Below are 21,379 nucleotides of genomic sequence, written 5' to 3'. Positions count from 1 at the left end.
ATGTAATTATTAAATTATGTAGTCTAACATAAATCTTTTTTGTTTAATTATTTAAACATTTAAAAAATAAGTAATTTTAATAAAATATAGTTTGAAAGTATTTGAAAGTAACTGAAAGTATTTTTTATGATGCATATTTTTATTTATTTTAAAATGATGTAGTCTAACATTCAAATTTTATATATATATATATATATATATATATATATATATATATATATATATATTGATGTAGTCTAACATAAAAATTTCTGTTTAATTATTTAAATATTAAAAACAATATTAATTTTAATATAATATATTTAATATAATACATTTTGCCCCACAGGCCTCAATAAAGTTAGATTTTTGTCCGCTGCTGTATTACAAATTTGGGCATTTCTGATAATAATATAATAATGATAAATATTTTATCAGTATTATAGATACTTTAGAATTATTTTAGATTTGTTAATTTTCCCTCTTCCAATATTATTACATCTTTGATATCTAAGCAATGCAATACTCATGACTTTTCCAGGACTTAAAAAAAAAAAAAAATAGCCTAATTTTCCTTTTTTTATTTTTATTTTTTTTATAAATCTTAACTTTTTGAGACGTGGAAATCCCAACTTTACTTTAGGTTTTTCATTACACATTTTATTAACTGAAATAGCCATGCACTGCATGACAAAAGTACAAAATTACAATAAAAGTATAAACAGATTTAAACAAATAAAGTAAAGATGACAAATAATTTCTACTTTGTTCAAATGCGTGCATGTTTTTCTTCTTTTCTCACATTCTCATTAATGCAAAAGCGTGTGTAATAAACTTGTCAACCTATGCTGTCACTGTGTGCCTCTATATGGTCGTTATAAACAGTGCTGAATGATGTGTGTTGAAAGAGGAAGCACATGTTGTCTTCATAGGGCTGTATTTTTCTGTGCACATCAAATCTGTTGCGTGATTGAAAGAAAGCGTGTTTCACAATCAGAAAGCATGCATGCATTAATGCATGGGAAAATGCATGCAATTTAGGCAATGCAATCAGACATTAGTATGATGTGGCATGCAGGTAATCCATTCTTGTCATGGGCTTGAGCTGCTTTGTCCCCGGATTGAAGTGTCATGGCTGCCGTTCGCTGTTGACTGATTCTGGTTGGACGGGAGGCGGAAAAGCGCTGTAAGTCTGACAACCTTCGACTCTTTTACATGCACTTATCCGCGTTTTCACATATGCACTTCATAAACTTCGACTTAGAAGGAGAACTAAAGGTTTATAAGTGGAAATGTACTTGTGTCGCGCATAATGGCATGCAAGATGTAGCAGTTTGAAACATGTTTGTTGGTCAACTTTACATAAGCAAGAGTGCATAGTTGCTAAAGTAATCTATATCGCATGCTTTTTGCATTGCATCGCGTTATGTTTGATCTAACACGTTTTTAAAACTTTATAACACGTTCATTGCATTGTGACAGAGGGAATTAGGCAGCTGAACCACAGGTGCAAACTGATTGTACTTTATTTAACTTGTTCAACTCGTGGTGCATGCTTAGTACATTCTAGTTTATTATGTTTGATTCATTTCTTACATTTTATGTCTGTTGAGTTACATGGGGCAATATGCATGTGTGTAAATGAAGACAAAGGTCTGAGGAAGATTATTAAACACTCCTGTTTACAAAACAATACAAAACCATGGTACAGTGATGTTAATCCCATGGTACTTTGATGTGTATCATGGGATTGAAATACTATCATATTACAATGGAATTTACAAGGTAGTCCAATGCATTTTAAAGAATACCGTGGTATTACCATGGTCATTTTGTTGTTACACACGTGTTGCATTAGCAGTAAATTGCTTTAAACTAACCATAAACCATAATTATGCAAATAAACTAATAGGTAAAAAGTATTTAGTAGCTACACATAAAAAATGTAAGTGCAAATGTACTGTAATGACACCATGTTTAAAAATCATGGTAATTCATGGTACTTTTAGGTTCATTCAAATGTATTGAATTGTAATTAATATGTTGTAGTCTGGTTTAGTGTAACTAAGTTAAAGTTATATTAGTATGATATTTTAAAGAAGACCAGGTTCTGTCCTCAAATACAATCTTGATATACACACTTGTATATGATTTTTGTCATATGTGGCAAAACACATAGTTAATGATTCAGTTTAATGTCCATTAGATAGTTTACACAACATGCATTACAGTAATTACTCAAAATGTAATAAACAAAAGCACAGTTATCACAAAGCATATTACTATTTTTGGTATAAATGTCGAAACATTTTTAAATCAAGATATTTTTAATATCCCAAGTAATTTGTGTCTTACTCAGGATTTTGTCTGTTTTTCACTATAAATGTCAAAACATTCTTGTTTTCTTAAAAAAGTATCATAATTAAGTGAGTTCATGCTTAAAACAAGAAAGAATTCTGCCAATCAGTATTTTTTTTTTTTCAGAAAACATGACTTATGACTTCTGTTTTTCAGTGTGAATATCAAAATATTTTCTTAATGTATCAATATTAAGTGAGTTTATGCTAAAAACATAAAACAAATGTCAATGGGGGTAAGAAAAATAAAATAAATTTACTTTATTTTGATCTTTTTTTTTTTTTAGAAAATATTACTTAATATTTTGTCTTGTTTTCAGTATAAATATAGAAATATTCGTTTTTTTTCTTCAAAAAAATGTATCAAAATTAAGTGAGTTAATGCTTAAATCAATAAATGGATCTGTCAATGGGAGTAAGAAAAATAAAATGAATAAAGAAATTCTTGTTTTAAGCATGAATTCGCTTAATTTAAAAAAAAAAAAATCAGAAAACAACTTAACATTCTAGTATTTTATCTTGTTTTTCAGTATAAATATCAAAGTATTCTTATTTTCTTAAAACTTTTAAAAATTAAGTGAATTAATGCTTAAAACAAGAAACAAATCTGCCAGTGGGGGTAAGAAAAATTAAATAAATAAATTTTCTTTTTCTTGTTTCAAGCATAAATTCACTTTTTTTTTATCAATTGTTCAGAAAACATTTCTTAATATTCCAGTGTTTTGTCTTGTTTTTCAGTATAAATATCAAAGTATTCTTATTTTCTTAAAAATGTATCAAAATTAAGTGAATAAATGTTTAAAAAAAAATGTTAATGGTGGTAAGAAAAAATAAAAGAAATAAATGTTCTTTTTCTTGTTTTAAGCATAAATTCACTTAATTTTGATCAAATTGTCGAGAAACCACGACTTAATATCCTAGTATTTTGTCTTGTTTTTCTGTATAAATATCAAAGTATTCTTATTTTCTTAAAAATGTATCAAAATTAAGTGAATAATGCTTAAAACTTTTTAACTTTTTAAAATTTTTATCTTTTTGTTTTAGAAAACAAGACTTCATATCTGTCTTCTCATCTTGTTTTAAGAATGTTTAGATATTTATATTGGAAAACAAGACAAAAATACATTCGAAAATCTTTTTTTACACTGTATTGCTTGTGTTTTATATAATGCACACAGTATTGCAACCAGAAACATTGGTAAAAATTAAACCACATTGGTTATTAATCATGATGGTATGTTTTTTGTATTGATTATTGAGTTTTTCTTGTCTTTCATAGGGCTCTGTACATCCAATATGAATGGGGTCAATGCCAACCCTGACGCTCAGGTTGGGAATAAAGAGAGGAGCATTTGGCATAAACGCCTACGTCTCAGGAATACCTCCTTTTCATTCCCCGCTGAACAAAACACTGTGAAAGAGGAGCAGAATGTTACACCACATGGATGGGAAGTAACAGAGAAGTCTGAGAAGCAGTCTCCAAGTCTTCATTCGGCGAACACCTTCACCTGCTCCTCGTGCAACGACGGCATCTCTTTCAGACCCGGCGAATTAACAATGCATTTTAAGATCGTCCACGGAGGCAAAGGAAGCCCACCGATGTTTCCGTGCGACGTGTGCGGATTCTCCACACCAGTGTTCACTACGCTTCAACAGCACCGAATGCAACACAAAGATTGTTTGTTCGTTTGTGAGATTTGTAATGACAATGTCCAGCGAACGCTGCCTCAACTGACCAAACACTGTCAAACTCACCATGCTGTAAACGGTCAATACTATTGTCCAAAATGCAAAAACTCAATCCAGGACATTAAGCAGTTTGTGTGTCACTCTTGTTCACAGGAAAGCATTGCAAATGGTAATGCAAAGAATAAAAACGATCACTTAAAGCACATGGCTGCTGCATGCCGTCAAAGGTGGAGCCGTAAAAATTGGTGGAGAAAGCGGGCAACTGTTAAGCAAGACAATAGCTTGTCCCAAGAGTTCAAGTTCTTACTTCCAAAACCAGAACCCAATTGGACATCCCCATTGCTTCCTTTCTCAACACCTGGTTTACTGGACAACCACGGTGTTTTACTGAACCCAGAGAAGACCTTGGAGGAAACACAGCAGTTTTTGGAAAGGACTGTGTGTAGAGATAAAAACTGGCCTTCGTCTTTCAAAACCAAGCAAGATTTTATTTCTCATGCGCCAACAACACCCCATCCATCACAAGCACATGTTGCAAAACGATGTGCTACGCCACACCCAGGCCTGCGCCCTGCTGGGAAAGATAAGCTAAGCGGACTCATGGAGAAGAACAATATATCTGTTCCCCCAGATTGCACTACAAAGGTGGTCGGGTTCAAAATGGTGGATGGCAAAAAGCATTTAGTTCTCAAAGTCATTCCTTCAAACAAGCAAGACATTTCGAAGGATGCTCACACTGTGAAACCAACCAATCAGCAAGACGAATCCAATGATATTTCAACCGTTAACGCCTCAGGAAACCATTCTCAGGTGACATCCAGAAGGTCTTCGTCCCGGAGGAAGAAGCAAGAGCGATGCGTAGCTCAGAGGGAGTTTTTGTCCTCAGTGGTTGAGAGGATAAAAAGCCAACAAAACGATGGATGCAACAGTCAGGAACACAGTCCCATTCATCTCAACGCCTTCAACCATAAGTCACATATTCAAAGTCCCAATGCAAACAGAGCGAAAGACTGCCAAGATAAAGCCCTCAGTGAATCCGAAGAAAACTTTACCACATGCCAAGGAGATTCAGGCTGTCATAGTGATTTGACCTCAGATGCTGGTTCTTTAGAAGAAAGGTGTAGTTCGCAACTTCTTACTACGCCGTTTGATGAAGAAGCCAGTCTTGCACTAGATTCCAACGCCATTCAACATCAGCCAAACGCATGCTCCATCTCAGGGTTGGATTGCATGAGTCCATCCTTTGGATCTCCCCTGAAGGAGTCTGTGTGTCAAAGTGAACATGGGGGCCTGTTATTCCATGGCAATGCTGACGAGTGCACAAACAACATGGACCCTAGAGATTCTCTGGTCCCGGTAGGTCAGCATGACTGTGAGACTGTGAGGGAAAGCGGCAGCTCTTCAGACCTGCTTCAGACGGTGGATGAGCTGCCTTTAACAACAGTCATTCATTTGCTGGATGAAGTGAGAGAGGACCGGACCTTATCAACCCTGACCTGCTCTGATGAACCTCTGAAAGATCTCACATGCGCTGAAGGTGAGCAATAAGCAGTGCACGCTGGGGACAAAGTGTAGTTGTTGTGTTTTGTCTTTAGATGTGGTTCCCATAGTCATGGAAAAATGTAGGTAACAGTTAAGGGACTGGAAATATCTATGGAATTGTGTTTAGTTGAATATTGTTTTCTCTAGTTCTATTTAACTTGACTGAAACATGTGAACCTGGAGCACAAAACCAGTTTTAAGTAGCAGGGGTATATTTGTAGCAATAGGGAAAAATACATTGCATGGGTCAAAATGATCGATTGTTCATTAATGCCAAAAATCATTAGGATATTAGGTAAGGATCGTGTGCCATGAAGAGATTATGTAAATTTTCTACAGTGAATATGGTAAAACCTAATTATTGATTAGTAATATGCATTTCTTAGAAACTCATTTGGACAGCTTTTAAAGTGATTTTCTCAATATTTAGATTTTTTTGCACCCTCAGATTTAAGATTTTCACAATAGTTGGATCTCAGCCAAATATTGTCCTATTCTAACAGATCTTGCATCAATGGAAAGTAGGGGTGTGACGAGACACTTATTTCACGAGACGAGACGAGATTTTGGGTTCACGAGAACGAGACGAGACGAGATTTTTTAACTTTTTAAAATAAATCCTCAATGATGAAATATATAGGGGAAAATAGTATTTTATTCAACAAAAAACACAAAATGCAAAAAAATGTAGGTGCATTTTGATATGAACTTGTACTTTATGAAATTAAACTTATATTTTAATGAATTATATGCAGTAATAAAAATGTAAACTAATGCTGCATGATTCTGGGTAAACTGAAAAACAATGTTCTTTTATAAACTGGAGATCACGATTCTGAAGAAAAAAAAAGGATTAGAAATCTAAACAAAATGACACAATTTACTATTGGTTCTGAAATAATGTTCATTGCTTAAGTCTGAAAAAAAAAAAATTAAGGAGCCAGTGTCTCAATTACTAAAGGCTTGTTTCACTATTGGAATATCTTGAATGTATAATTCAACGACAAATACTTTTTTTTTTAAACGTGTAGTTGTCGCCAGCTCCTGGCCAGAGAATAAACGTTGCTCTACAGACGTGTTATACTTTCGTTTTGATCGCTACTGTAGACGATAAGTGTTTATATCCAAACTATAAGCTTTTATCTCAGTACTTATGTTGCTTTCTGAAACCACAGCAGTAAGAATGCAGATTTGAATGTCTTCAATAACTTTCACATCGTAAGTGTCAATGGAGCGCGTGAAACAGTTGTAATAGACACCACTGAATTGTTGTCATTCATGAATAAGATCGCATTGGTGTTTGAATAGAGATCGTGATATTTATATATATATATAACTATTAGTCATGCAGCTCTAATGTAAACATTGCAAAATGTTTTGCCATGATATCGTCACGTTCTTGCGAGACCAGTCAAACCCCTATCGTGTACTAAGACCGGTGGAAATGCAAAGCTGCGAGTTTCTAGGCTGATAAGATTAGGAACTACACTTCCATTCCGGCGTAATCGTCAAGGAAGTTTGCTGCCGTAATATGGCAGAAGCAGGAGCAGTAATACCATGCAGCACATGTGCAAATGCTAAACTAGCTGGGAACTCATTTCTGATAATACTCCGCCTGCTTCGGTCATATTACGGCAGCAAACTTCCTTGACTATTACGCCGGAATGGAAGTGTAGTTCCTAATCTTATCAGCCTAGAAACTCGCAGCTTTGCATTTCCACCGGTCTTAGTACACGATATAACTACAGAAGAGTCAAGTTTTAAATACAACAAATATCGAAACTCGTTGGTCATTTTTGAACGTGATGCTATTGGTCTCATAGGATTCAATGATCTATGCTAAGCTATGCTAAAAGTGATATCGCCAGAACAGGAGAACGACTGAATGGATTTCAAAACGGTAAAAATCAACTTATTAACTCGGGGGGAGTTGGAGAATGAGCCAAAAAAAGTGGAGTGTTCCTTTAAAGCATGTAAGTTACTCTTCTGCTTCATGTTTTCATCAGGTGCAAACCAGCAATCTCATCCGGTCACTGCCAACATCTCTCTCCAGCCTGACGATTCAAACTCTTTCACATCTGTACCAGCAACAGACTCTGGATCCAATGAGTCAAACGCCGCTCTTGCATCACTGAACAGAAAGCGCATGGGAGAAACGTTCTCGGCGGACTCTCCCATCAGCAAATCCCAGAAGCGATCGACTCAGGCCTCAGAAGACGTCAGCGCATCCATCCTCTACTGGGATCCGGCGCCTCGAGACGCTCCGACGACCCTTCGGCTGATTCCCTACAGCTCCTCGCAATCCGTTAAAATCCCACGCAACAACCAACCAGTCATAGTTCTCAACCATCCCGACACTGACATTCCCGAGGTCACAAACATCATGAAAGTGGTTCACAAGCACAAGGGTGCCGTGCAACGGGTCGTACTGTCTCGTAAGACTCTCAAAGCTCTTTCAGAGTTTAACTCTGACAAAAATCTCGACGCCAATTGCCACGCGTCCCACTGCAGGAGAGAATGGCCAAACGGAACCGTTAAAGAAAGGTTCAGCTTAAAGCTGAGGCTCAAAAGAGTGTGTGGAAGAAAGTACACCGTAGTACCAACAGTGTCGGAAAGCATCGTGCTGCAGCCGACGTTTAGATGCTGGTTTTGCGGGCGGCTTTTCAGAAACCAAGAAGCTTGGGTGGGTCACGGACAGAGACATCTAATGGAAGCAACCAGAGACTGGAACCAACTCTTTAACAGATAAACATTTGTGAAGAATCAGGGTTACTGTGCGAATCTCAGGAAGAGTGGTCCAAATATCTTTTACAGTTTCATTCTTTATAGTAACATAAACCCTGTTCGGGTGATTGAATATTCAAGTTGACACGAGCAAGCATTATTTATTTTGTTCCACAATGTGAAGAAGTGCAGTGCATTATCTAATAGATTAAAAAATCACTGTGTTTTGATACGGTCAGACCAAATCCGTCTCACTACTGTGATTGATCAGATTTTGTGAGATTATTGCAGAGACCTCAGGAAATATTGTAATATTCCACTTTGTTAGCTTAATACTAATAGAAGTGTGTTGACTTTCACTTCACGCTGAACAACGAGTGACTGAGCAGTAAGACATCAGTTTGTCTTAATACTTTATGTAGCTTTGCATTGTTTTATTGTTTTCTTTTTGATGTTTAAAACTAGGGCAAGTTGTTTAACCATTACTACTTTGTTGCTTTATTAATCATCTTTGGTAGGGCTTTGTGACTGAAATGTTTACAGAAATGGTTGATTATCTTTGTAGGAGGTTACAAATCTGGTTAAGCTTCCTCTGTTCGTCACATTGCCTGTATATTAAGCATTAGTTTAAAACTACACCGTTATGCGAGAGCATATGTTGATGCAGCATTACTGAGATTCTGTTTTGTATTTATGCGAATTGTCTATATTTATTTTTTCAGCGTGCAGTCGGCTAAGTTACATGGGTTTGATTAAAGGTTTAATCAAGAGTTTAAATTAATTACCTTACATTTATTAAATTGTTAATGTATTGCTCATGGTTAAAGAATGTTGCAAACTGTGTTTTGGTCTCAGTAGTCAAAAATATATATTTTTATTCTCATTTATGAAGCCAAAGGTTTTTTAGGATCGGTGTAATCTGATCAGAGTAATAATTTCTTGAGTTTAGGTAAAATAGAGACTATCACTGACTTGAAAAGTTTGATGATTGCACTGTGATTCAGGCACTTAATAGTGGTGTGAATTTCTGTAAATGTTTGAAGAAACCAAAGTAAACATGTCTCTTATGTTTGTGTAGATGTTTATACACTGGTATAAGCACTAGTGTTGCACTAACAGCTGTGAATGACACCTTCAATTGCTGTATTGTAGAAGTGCCTCCACAAAAAAACCCTCTAGAACTATCAACAAATAAATATAATTATTTTGAAAATTCGTTTATTTTGTTTTTGTGTATTAGGTGAATATAGATCTTTAAGAAAAATACTCTTGTCCTGACAGCATTATACTTACAAAAATTACAAAAATATGCACTGTAAAAAACTATTTGTTCAGTCAACTTAAAATAATTTGTTACCTGGCTGCCTTAAAATTCTTAACATTTCAAGTTGACTAAACTTATTTGAGTTTAAGTTGTACTAAGTGGCAACTTGGATATTTGAGTTGATTCAACTTAAAATGTTAAGGCAGCTGGGTTACTTACCCAGCTTTTAAGTTTAACAAACCAAATTTTGTGAAGTCAACTCAAATATCTAAGTTACTACAACTTAACATTTCAAGTGGACTAAACTTATCAGGGTAACATTATTTTATTTATTAGTTAACTGAACAAATTGTGTTTTTTGTTTTTTTTACAGTGTGATCTTGAAATTTGTGTTTTAAGTAAATACAGCTCTAGGTGCCATAGAATTGAAAACTGTATTCACCTTGGCATAGTTAAATAATAACAGTTCTGTATATGGATATGACATACCATGAGTTTCAAACACCATCATTTCCTCCTCCTTATATAAATCAAGTGTTTGCAAAAGAGCACTGAAAAATGGGTCAATTCCAACATAATACAGACTATTACACAATAGTCGCGATCGTTAATAGTTACGCCCCCAACATTTGCATCGCCCAATCATCAGAAGTTCTGCCGGTAGGCTATTGTGAAAAAAACAAAAACAAAGCAAGGGCAATAGTCAAAATGGTAGATCATGGGAATAAATGTTATGTTCCAGGCTGTGCAGGAGATATTAAGTACAGGGATGGTTACCAGAAAGGCAAGGAAAACAAATAAGGCGATCTAATAAGATAAGGTGAGCCACTGAAGGGACATGGTTAGCGTAATGCTAGCGGTAGCCTGTTACATTGCAATACATAAGATTTCACTTACCACATAAACAGAGTAGAGAGATGACTGCGCAGATGATGGCGAATGATTTACAGATCCTGATCACTAACAAGCATCTGAACTTGTGTGGTAAGAACTGCTGCTGTAGTATAACGTTTTACAGAACAAATGCGATCACAATAGTGAAGCAATAGTAAAATGATCGTGGATTCAAAACTGTAGATTCAATGACCTGCATAATTTGCAGCTCAAACTCCCTGATTAAACATATATTTTCCTCCATATGAAACTATTGAATGAGCCGCTCTGTGAAACAGCCAATCAGAGCAGAGCTCTCATTATTATTCATGAACCTTCCAAATAAGGTAATAACAGAGCATTTCATTCAAGGGACAAATCCTAGGGTTGTAAATGGACCTGTAAAACCGTTTCTGAAGATTTTTTTCTTGCTCTTTCCTATGTCAAATACCTTCTATGTAGATATCAGAGAACTATTTAAAATATTGTATCAATGCATTCTAAGGCACCTTTAAGAAAAATACTCCTGACGGCATATCATGTTTTTAACAGTGTGGTGTTCACTTGTATACTGGGAAAAATTATAAACAACTTGTTCAGTCAGCTTAAAATAATTTGTTTCCTGGATGCCCTAAAATTTTAAATTCTGTCAACTCAAATATGTTTTGTCAGCTTGAAATGTTAAGTTGTACTAAGCAACAACTTGGATATTTGAATCGATTCAACTTAAAATTTTAAAGCAGCTGTGTAACTTACCCAGCTTTTAAGTTTGACAAACCAAATTTTGTTAAGTCAACTCAAATATCTAAGTTAGTGCAACTTAACATTTTAAGTTGACTAAACTTATCAATTTTTAAGGCAGCAGGGTAACAAATTATTTTAAGTTGACTGAACAAATTGTGTGTTTTTTTTTGTTTTGTTTTTTGTGATCATGAAATTTTAGGTAGGAGTCTATAATTCACAAAAATAATCCTAACTTAAAAACGGATGATCTGGAGGTTTAAAACTACTGCTAAAGTAATCAAACATGCATATAACTGAATGGTCACATCTGGCAATTATTACATTTTTGTATGCATGATTTTGCATGAGTTATCACAACTTAAAAAGTGATGTAAATGAAATTACAGGCATATTGTTGAATAAATGGTAGCCGCAGAACCAACTGTAGCCTTTTCGTGGTAAAAATATTTTTATTCATTGCTTACTTTTTACTATACAAATATCATTAATGGATATCAGGTTTTTAGATGAGACAGTAAAAACCTGCTCCAAAAATATTTTGCATTTGATCACTTATACATACGGAACAATAAGGATATCGTATACACTACCTATAAGATTTTTAATGTTTTTAAAGAAATCTCTTCTGCTTACAGAGACTGCATTTATTTGATCCAAAGTACAGCAAAAACAGTAAAATTGTAAAATATTTTTACTATTTAAAATAACTGCTTTCTATTTTAATATATCTTAAAATGTAATTTATTCTTGTGATTTCAAAGCTGAATTTTTAGCATCATTACTCCAGTATTCAGTGTCACATAATCCTTCAGTAAATATTTCTAATATCCTGATTTGCTCAAGAAACATTTTATAATTTTTTTTTTCAGGATTCTTTGATGAATGGAAAGATCCAAGGATCAGCATTTACCTGAAATAAAAGGTTTAGTAACATTATTCAACACACTTAACTGCATAATGTAAGAAATTATAGAAAATTAATACTTTTATTTAGCTAGGATGATTTAAAATTGATCAAAAGTGATGATAAAAGACATTTCGATTTTTATTTCAGATAAATGCCATTCTTCTGAACTTATTCATCAAAGAAACTTGAAAAAATTATACTAAGCGTTTCAACAACATAATAATAATAAAAAATGTTTTTTTGAGCAGCAAATCAGAATATTAGAATGATTTCTGAAGGATCATGCGACTGGAGTAATGATGCTGAAAATTCACCTTTGAAATCACAGGAATATATTACATAAAAAAAATATCCAAATAGAAAACAGTTGTTTTAAATAGTAAAATTATTTTAAAATTGGTTTATTTTTAAATATTTATTCAGATTGGAATCATTTGACATTGCTTTGGAAATTGCGAGGTTTGACTTAAGACATAATCGATATTTAATTACAAGCAAAGTCAAGGAAGTGTCATTTAAGTTTATAAACAGGATTTACCAAGAAAAACACAATTTGGTAAACTTTCAATCTGACATTGATTTTAGTCACACCTTCTGTGGCACCATTTTTGTTTTGAAACTGTGGTATAGTATTTGTTTTGGCACTGTCCAAGCAAAATGTTTGTGATTTTATTATAAAGAGTATTGTTTTGTTATGGAAAGTTTGATTTTTTGTTCAAGACAAGCGCAGTCATATTTATATAATAAATATTATTCTTTTACAAGATTTTAAAAGGCAATTAAAATAAGGAAAACTTGTAAATTATTTAATATTTTTTATATAAATCTATACTTGTGTATGATCCCTGGTCTACAAAAGTTTGTATAAAATACACACACACACACACACACACACACACACACACACACACACACACACACATATATATATATATAGGTCAATAAGTATTTGATCACCCTGTTATTTTGCAAGTTCTCTTACTTAGAAATAATGGAGGGGTCTACAATTTTCAGCATAGGTGCATTTCTGTGAGAGACAGAATCTAAAAATAAAAATCCGGAAATCACATTGTATGACTTTTTAACAATTTATTTGTGAATTACTGTGTCAAATAAGTATTTGATCACTGGAGTCATTTTTTATATATTTGGCAGAAGCCTTTGTTAACAATTCCAGAGGTCAAACGGTTCCTGTAGTTCTTCACCAGGTTTGCACACACTGCAGGAGGGATTTTGTCCCACTCCTCCATACAGATCTTCTCTAGATCTGTCAGGTTTCGGGGCTGTCGCTGAGCAACACGGAGTTTCAGCTCCCTCCAAAGATTTCCTATTGGATTTAGGCTAGGCCACTCCAGAACCTTGATATGTTTCGGAGCCACTCCTTGGTTTTCCTGGCTGTGTGCTTTGGGTCATTGTCATGTTGGAAGACCCAGCCACGACCCATCTTTAACCCTCTGGGGTCTGAGGGTGTTTTGGGGCCCTGAAGAAGTTTTGACATGCCCTGACATTTGTGCTTTTTTCAGTATCTTAAAAACATATTAATGGCTAAAATCTGATTACATTGTAATCAGCACATATTGGGCTACAATATGCAAGCAACATGAATGTACATGTTTGTGTTTTTGAGAAAACTACAGTAGGGGTGAGCGGGGCACAACCTAAGGCGGGGTTAATTGTAACACACATGGTTCAAATATTTCCACACACGCTAGCATAACCAAATTTATGGTGTTTACTGGTTGCCATAGCAACACTATGCAGAGAAAAAAGAGCGCCAAAATTCAAATGCATTTTGAAAATATCGATGACTATTTATTTTACCATAGTAAAAAGTACATTTCTGGCTGAAGTAAACTTTTCATTTCAGCTTTTAGTATTCATTTAAAATTAGACAAAACTGCTATTATTTTAATCTCCAATTTGTTATTTATCAGTTTAGATAGTTTATTAAAGCTTGGCAAACCAGCAGAAGACACTAACCTGCTTTTTAAACTCCAGTCGCGAAGATGGGGAACGTTGTAACACTGTGTGACAATATGCCCCGCTGTTATTAAACTATGCTATTCTGTGACATTAGCGGTGCGGTTTACACTATTGACATAAGGATTTTGATAAGAAACCACAAGAAACAGGTGAATAAAGGCTGACAATCAATGTTTAATGTTCAGTTGTTATTATTTTAAGAAATGTAAAGCTTTTAGGCTCGTTTATGTGTGTGGTGTTCTATGAGAGCTGTGTGTGGAGGGTTCTTCTTCTGAATGTCTAAATGTGTTTCATCTATTTGTCCACATTGTTTTGAACTATTGTACAGCTGTGTGTTGCGATCAGGGCCGTTCAAAGCATTGTTGCGATGTGTTCATTGTCAAACTCCAAAATAAGATCATTTTATTTTTTTTTAAAAACGTCATTACTTCATTTGAAAAAGTTAACATGTATTTTACTGACAAAATATTTGAGTTTGTTGTGTGTGTTTTTTTTCATTCGATCAGATAACATTTTAAGCTGTCATATGGACATGGTCGTGTTACAACGTGCCCCTGAGATGTTACAATGTACCCCACCTACGGGGCATGTTGTCACGTTTCACTTCCTTTCTTGTGAGGTAAATAACGAAAAACGTATACACTGTAAATATGAAACAAAGCGATATATTTGTACTAGACAAGTGTGAAAATAATGTGGATAAAAATTGTACTTTGAACCCCAATTGGATTTACATAAACCGCGAAATTCAAAAAGTGTTAGGTTGTGCCCCGCTCTCAGACCACGAATGAGAAGGTGTGTCCAAACGTTTGGTCTGTATAAACTGTACCTTATGCAGATGATTAGGGTTGTACAATGCAAATCATTGTAATTTTTCGTAACACAATACACAAAACAATCACTTAAAAAAGTCATATTTATTGTTTTACTCAACACACCTGTAAGGTAAACCAAATGTGTTTATACAAAGATTCATCCACCCATAAACATATATAAACTGTACAGCTGTACCATATTTGCGTATCTTAATATAACATTACTCTCCTCTGTTTTTCGGAAATGATTACACAGAACGCGTTCTCCAGCGCAGTATTTATAAATGCGCAACACGGACTTTTTTAAGGTTACGCGGCGTCGCGTTCAATGAACGCCGCGTCAAAATAAAAATACCGAGTCTCGCAGCTGTTTTCAAACGCACAAACGCGTTCTGTGCGAACGATCCGTAACCTGTCACTCAGAAAAATAAGTTATAAAAGTAGCAGCAAGTTCCAGCTTTGCAAGCGTAGATCTGTTTTCATCCTCTTGTCAAGGTAAGATGTGAAACTACCACATGGTTAAATGTCAGCACCCTCTCTATGCAGTTATATATTTGTCTTGAATGTCTCCACGGCGTCTTCAGATTCAGTTTCATGTTGTTTCATGGCTTGACTGCATGTCTGAGTTTGGTGGAGTCTTTGGTGTTGCTTAGTGAGTCGACCAACACTAGAGGATTCATCTGGTGGTTCTCAATGATATCAGACACGCTGCTGAAACGCTTGAGAGAGAAAGAAAGACAAATACACATCCTTTAGTTTAGAGACTCACTGTGCTGTCAAATTATGGCAAGCCGTTTTGACTTTTATTCCATCTCAGGATATGACTTCTTGATATCAACAATTCAGTTTTCACTAATGAAAATGTTCATTCTTGATATCAGCAATTAGATTTCCATTAGTGACAATTGCTATTTTTGATATCAACAATTCAATTTTCACTAGTTTAAATGGTAATTGTTGATATCAAGAATCTAATTGTTGATATTAAAAATTCAGTTGTTGATATCTGTAATTGTATTTTCACTAGTGAAATGTCTCCATAGACTGCCATGCAAAATTGAATTGTTGATATCAAAAATTAGAATTTTTACTAGTGGAAATCTAATTGCTGATATCAAGAATGAACATTTTCACTAGTGAAAACTGAATTGTTGATATCAGGAAGTCATATCCTGAGATGGAATAAAAGTCAAAACGGCTTGCCATAGTCAAATACAGCAGATTATTCCTGAGTTCCAGTCACTCCATGAAAATAACAAATTAAAAATATTACTTGGTGAAGTACTACTTCCTCTTTGGTAGCACATTATATTTATAAATGCCACAAACTAAGAAGTAAAGAGTGAACACATCTGCATTAGTGCAACCATTAATGTTTATATAAATATATTTATTTATGGATGTATATAAAATGTATTTTTGTTATGCCAATAAAGCGATATGAATTGAGAGAGAAGATAGCTTTGTGACTGACACTTATGGAAGCTTGTTTTTTTCTTTTTCATAAAATAAACAAAATAAGTGATTTTTTTTTTTTAAATCTCATAATTACGATTATTTTTGTAGGCGTGTGTGATATTGACAAAAATAATTATAAGAGTTTTTGTGCTGGTATATTGTCTGTGTCTGCCGCTGAGTAAAAAAAAAAAAGAGGTTATCTCACAATTCTGACTTTTCCTTATAATTGCGTGATGCAAACTTTTTTTTTCTCAGAATTGTGAGATATAAACTCACAACTGTGAGTTATAAAGTCAGAATTGCATGCTATAAACACTATTGTGAGTTCATTCTGAAATTCTGATGGAATTCTGTGAACATGTCTTGTTTTTTCTCCTCAGAACTAGACTTATTCACTTGCAATTGCGAGTTTATATTGACTTTATTTCTTACAATTGTGTTTATATCCTACAATTCTGACTTTATCTAGCAATTCTGACTTTATAACTCACAATTGTTTATATCTCAGATTTCTGAGAAAAAAGCCAGAATTGCTAGTTTATATCTTGCAAATCTGACTTTATTTCTCACAATTGTGTTTATATCCTGCAATTCTGACCTTATAACTCACAATTGTTTATATCTCCGATTTCTGAGAAAATAGTCAGAATTGCAAGATAGCAAAAAAAGTTTTAGCTCACAATTCTGACTTTATAACTCACAATTGTGCATTTATATCTCACAGTTCTGAGAAAAAAAGCCAGAATTGCTTGTTTATATCTTGCAAATCTGACTTTATTTCTCACAATTGTGTTTATATCCTGCAATTCTGACCTTATAACTCACAATTGTTTATATCTCCGATTTCTGAGAAAATAGTCAGAATTGCAAGATAGCAAAAAAAGTTTTAGCTCACAATTCTGACTTTATAACTCACAATTGTGCATTTATATCTCACAGTTCTGAGAAAAAAAGCCAGAATTGCTTGTTTATATCTTGCAAATCTGACTTTATTTCTCACAATTGTGTTTATATCCTGCAATTCTGACTTTATAACTTTCAATTGTGCGTTTATGTCTAACAGTTCTGATGAAAAAAAGCCAGAATTGTGAGATTATATTTGGCAATTGTGACTTTATTTCTCGCAATTGTGTGATTATATCTTACAGTTCTGAGGAAAAAAGTCAGAAATGTAAGTTTATATAATGCAATTCTTAGAAAAATGTCAATTGTCAGATGTGGCAATGAACTTTTTATTTTATTTAGTGGCGGAAACAAGCTTCCATAGGTGTATGCCTGTCATGATAGACAAATTTGATACTTAAACCGCCAATATGTGACAGCAAGTCCCTGTCTTAATGAGTGATTCATTGAACCATTCATTCAAACGATTTGTTCAAAACGTCTGATTCTTTATGAATGGATCTTTAAATTGTTGACTCAAATGATTTGTTCAAAAACAGACTTATTCAGGAGCAAATGGAAACAGCATTCTTAAAAATAAAGGTTCCAAAAAGGTGTTTGTGCGGTGATGCCATAGAAGAACCATTTGTGGTTCTTCAAAGTACCTTTCAGTGAATAGTACCTAAAATAACCATTTTGAATAACCTTTTTGACTATAAAGAACTTTTCTGCATTTGAAAGGTTCAGGGGATGTTTAGGGTTCTTCATAGAACCATTGATGCCAATAAAAAAACTTTATTTTTTAGAGTGGTGTTGCTCTGAGACTCACAGATGTTCTGCTCCAGCTTTGTTTAGAACAATTTTCGTTGGCATTACAAACAACCCAGACAATAACTCACTCAATATTAAAATTCAGATACAATATTTTGCACACCCCTAGTGTTTATATCTCACAATTCAGGCTTTAAAAAAAATATATGATCTCAGTTTTGAGAGAGAAGTAATAATGACTAGTACTACTTTCTTGAGACTTTCAGAGAAAACAAGACAGAAATGAGAGATATCAACTTGCAATTGTGTAAAAAAAAAATCAGAATTGTGAGATATAAAATTGCAATAACTTTGTTTTTTATTCTGTGATGGAAACAAAAACAGAATTGTGATATGTGAATTTAGAATTCTGAAAAAAAAATCGAATTGTGAGGAAAAAAACAATTGTGAGGGAAAAAATAAGCCACAATTGTAAGATAAAAAGATGCAATTACCCTTATTCACTTAAAGGATTACTTCACTTTCAGAATAAAAATTCCTGAGCTATTAATGTCTTTCTTCAGTTGCAAAATAAAAAAAAATTCTGAGGAAAATATTCCAGGATTTTTCTCCATATAATGGACTTCAATGGTGCCCAACGGATTAAAGGTTAAAAATGCAATTGAAAGTGAAAAATGCAGCTTCAAATGGCTCTAAATCATCCCAGCCGAGAAATAAGGGTCGCAGAGCTAGACAAGATGAGCTTTTTCATTTTAAAAGTATATAAATTGTAATTTTTTATTTTAAATAACAAATCGTTTCGCTAGATAAGACCCTTATTCCTTGGCTGGGATCATGTAGAGCCCTTTGAAGCTGACCTGAAACTGCATTTTTCACTTTCAATCCGTTGAGCACCATTAAAGTCCACTATGTGGAGAAAAATCCTGGAATGTATTCCTCAAAAAACTTAATTTCTTTGCAACTGAAGAAAGAAAGACATGAACATCTTGGATGACATGGGGGTGAGTAAATGATCAGGGGATTTTTATTTTGGTAGTGGATCCTTATGTATCCAAATACTCTGTGGGGCAACCTCCATTTCCGTTCTTACCTCCTCTCCTTGCTTTTCTTTCCCCAAAGAATACTGTTTGGTGGAAGCGATGTACCGGACAGGGATGTTGTAAACGCGGCTGTTGTAAAACACCACCAGTGTGTACGGCTGCTGCGCATCCACACCAGAGCTCTTTCTGAGCAGAAAAGAGCCGTCCTGAAATCAAATCAGACACATAAGCATTACATCTCAAATACGGATAAACTGATTTTGTTTTACATGTATGCATTTGGTAGATGCTTTATCCTAAGCGGCTTACATTGCTGGTAAACCCTTTATCAGCTCATGCCCTGGAAAATAAAACCCATGAACATGGATATCGCAAGCACCGTGATCTACTATTTTAGCTCATACAGCAGCCATAATAATCTGGTGTTGTTGTAAAGTATTTTTTCTTTCTATTTTAGGTTAATGCATTTTTCCAAAAGAACCACAGTAAAAATTGTATGTTGTGTGACCCAGGACCACAAAACCAGTCATAAGGGTCTTTTTTTTATTTATTTTTTTTATGAGATTTATGCATCATATGGACGCTGATAAATATGCTTTCCATTGATGTATGGTTCGTTAGGATAGGAATATATTTGGCCAAGATACAACTATTTGAAAATCTGGAATCTGATGGTGCAAAAATTTTAAAATTTAAATATTGAGAAAATTGCATTTAAAGTTGTCCAAATAAAATACTTGGCAATGCATAGTACTAATCAAAAATTACGTTTTGATATATACCTTCATAGAACATGACCTTTACTTTATATCTAATGTTTTTGGGATTTAAAAAATTCTATAATTTTGACCCATACAATGTATTTTTGGCTGTTGCTGCAAATATACCCAAGCAACTTAGGAATGTTTGTGATATGTTTATGTTTTGTTAAATTGATTCTCGAGCGTGTACTCTTACGTTGATCTGTTTTAATCAACATAACAGCCGACAACAGACATTTAATTGTTTGATTAAAATTATTGCTAGGGACAATTTAGCAGTCGCTGGATTTTACATAAGCAATGTCCAACTTTGTAAACTATAGTTCTCTCCTTAAAGGAACACTCCACTTTTTTTGGAAATAGGCTCATTCTCCAACTCCCCCCGAGTTAATAAGTTGATTTTTACCGTTTTGAAATCCATTCAGCCGTTCTCCTGTTCTGGCGATATCACTTTTAGCATAGCTTAGCATAGATCATTGAATCCTATTAGACCAATAGCATCGCGTTCAAAAATGACCAACGAGTTTCCATATTTGTCGTATTTAAAACTTGACTCTTCTGTAGTTCTATCGTGTACTAAGGAAATGCAAAGCTTCAATTTTCTAGGCTGATAAGATTAGGAACTACACTTCCATTCCGGCGTAATAGTCAAGGAAGTTTGCTGCCGTAATAAGGCCGAAGCAGGCGGAGTATTATCAGAAATGAGTTCCCAGCTAGTTTAGCATTTGCACATGTGCTGCGTGGTATTACTGCTCCTGCTTCGGCCATATTACGACAGCAAACTTCCTTGACTATTACGCCGGAATGAAGTGTAGTTCCTAATCTTATCAGCCTAGAAAATTGAAGCTTTGCATTTCCTTAGTACACGATAGAACTACAGAAGAGTCAAGTTTTAAATACGACAAATATGGAAACTCGTTGGTCATTTTTGAACGTGATGCTATTGGTCTAATAGGATTCAATGATCTATGCTAAGCTATGCTAAAAGTGATATCGCCAGAACAGGAGAACGGCTGAATCGATTTCAAAACGGTAAAACTCAACTTATTAACTCGGGGGGAGTTGGAGAATGAGCCTATTTCCAAAAAAAAGTGGAGTGTTCCTTTAAATATGAAGAGTTCAAACAATAGATTAATGAGTTCCATCCAAATTTCATAAAAGACTTTTGTAGTCCTGATCTGAATCAAACGATTTGCAAACTCGCTGATGATCCGAACCATCATTTCAGATCAGGACTTAGGAGCGCGAATCGTTTAATTTGCAAAATGATTTGCATTGCGAAGTTCCGATCTAAACCAAATGATTCGTGATCCACACTAGTCCCAATATCAATCCAATGATTCGAGAACCCACAGATGACCCAAATCATTATTTCAGATCAGGACTTTGGAGTGTGAAATGCTTAATTTGCAAATCAGTTCCAAAGTTCCGATCTGATAAAGATTCACAAACCTGAATTTCGAAATAGTGAATCATTTTGCGACTCACAGATTTGTTCCGGAGTTTCGAAAAGGTGAGTTTCAACCATAGACTATACATGCTGTTTAAAAATCTTTATAAGCGATGTCAAAATTTGAAATGAATGGCTCG

At 34.3% G+C, this 21,379-nt stretch overlaps 2 protein-coding genes across 2 annotated transcripts in view; one reads left to right on the top strand and one right to left on the bottom strand.

Moving 5' to 3' along the window:
* Positions 1 to 1,076: 1,076 nt before the first annotated feature.
* On the top strand, positions 1,077 to 8,316 carry LOC141325779 (uncharacterized). The gene is made up of 3 exons (XM_073834513.1): positions 1,077 to 1,165; positions 3,616 to 5,562; positions 7,574 to 8,316. Exons 2-3 carry the CDS (start codon positions 3,633 to 3,635, stop codon positions 8,314 to 8,316), a joined length of 2,673 nt encoding a protein of 890 aa, XP_073690614.1. The 5' UTR covers positions 1,077 to 1,165; positions 3,616 to 3,632.
* A 7,125-nt stretch (positions 8,317 to 15,441) lies between these two features.
* Positions 15,442 to 21,379, bottom strand: part of LOC141325127 (B-cell linker protein-like) — a 31,586-nt gene continuing 25,648 nt past the window's right edge. The window contains exons 22-23 of the mRNA XM_073833613.1: positions 19,079 to 19,234; positions 15,442 to 15,596 (exon numbers count right to left, since the gene is read on the bottom strand). Of these exons, the coding sequence (XP_073689714.1) occupies positions 15,480 to 15,596; positions 19,079 to 19,234 (273 nt within the window). The 3' untranslated portion in view covers positions 15,442 to 15,479. The remainder of the gene's footprint in view (positions 15,597 to 19,078; positions 19,235 to 21,379) is intronic.

The sequence above is a fragment of the Garra rufa genome, chromosome 2, assembly GCF_049309525.1.
Source record: "Garra rufa chromosome 2, GarRuf1.0, whole genome shotgun sequence".
Taxonomy (NCBI): Eukaryota; Metazoa; Chordata; class Actinopteri; order Cypriniformes; family Cyprinidae; genus Garra; species Garra rufa.
This window is presented reverse-complemented; position numbering and strand designations above follow the sequence as displayed.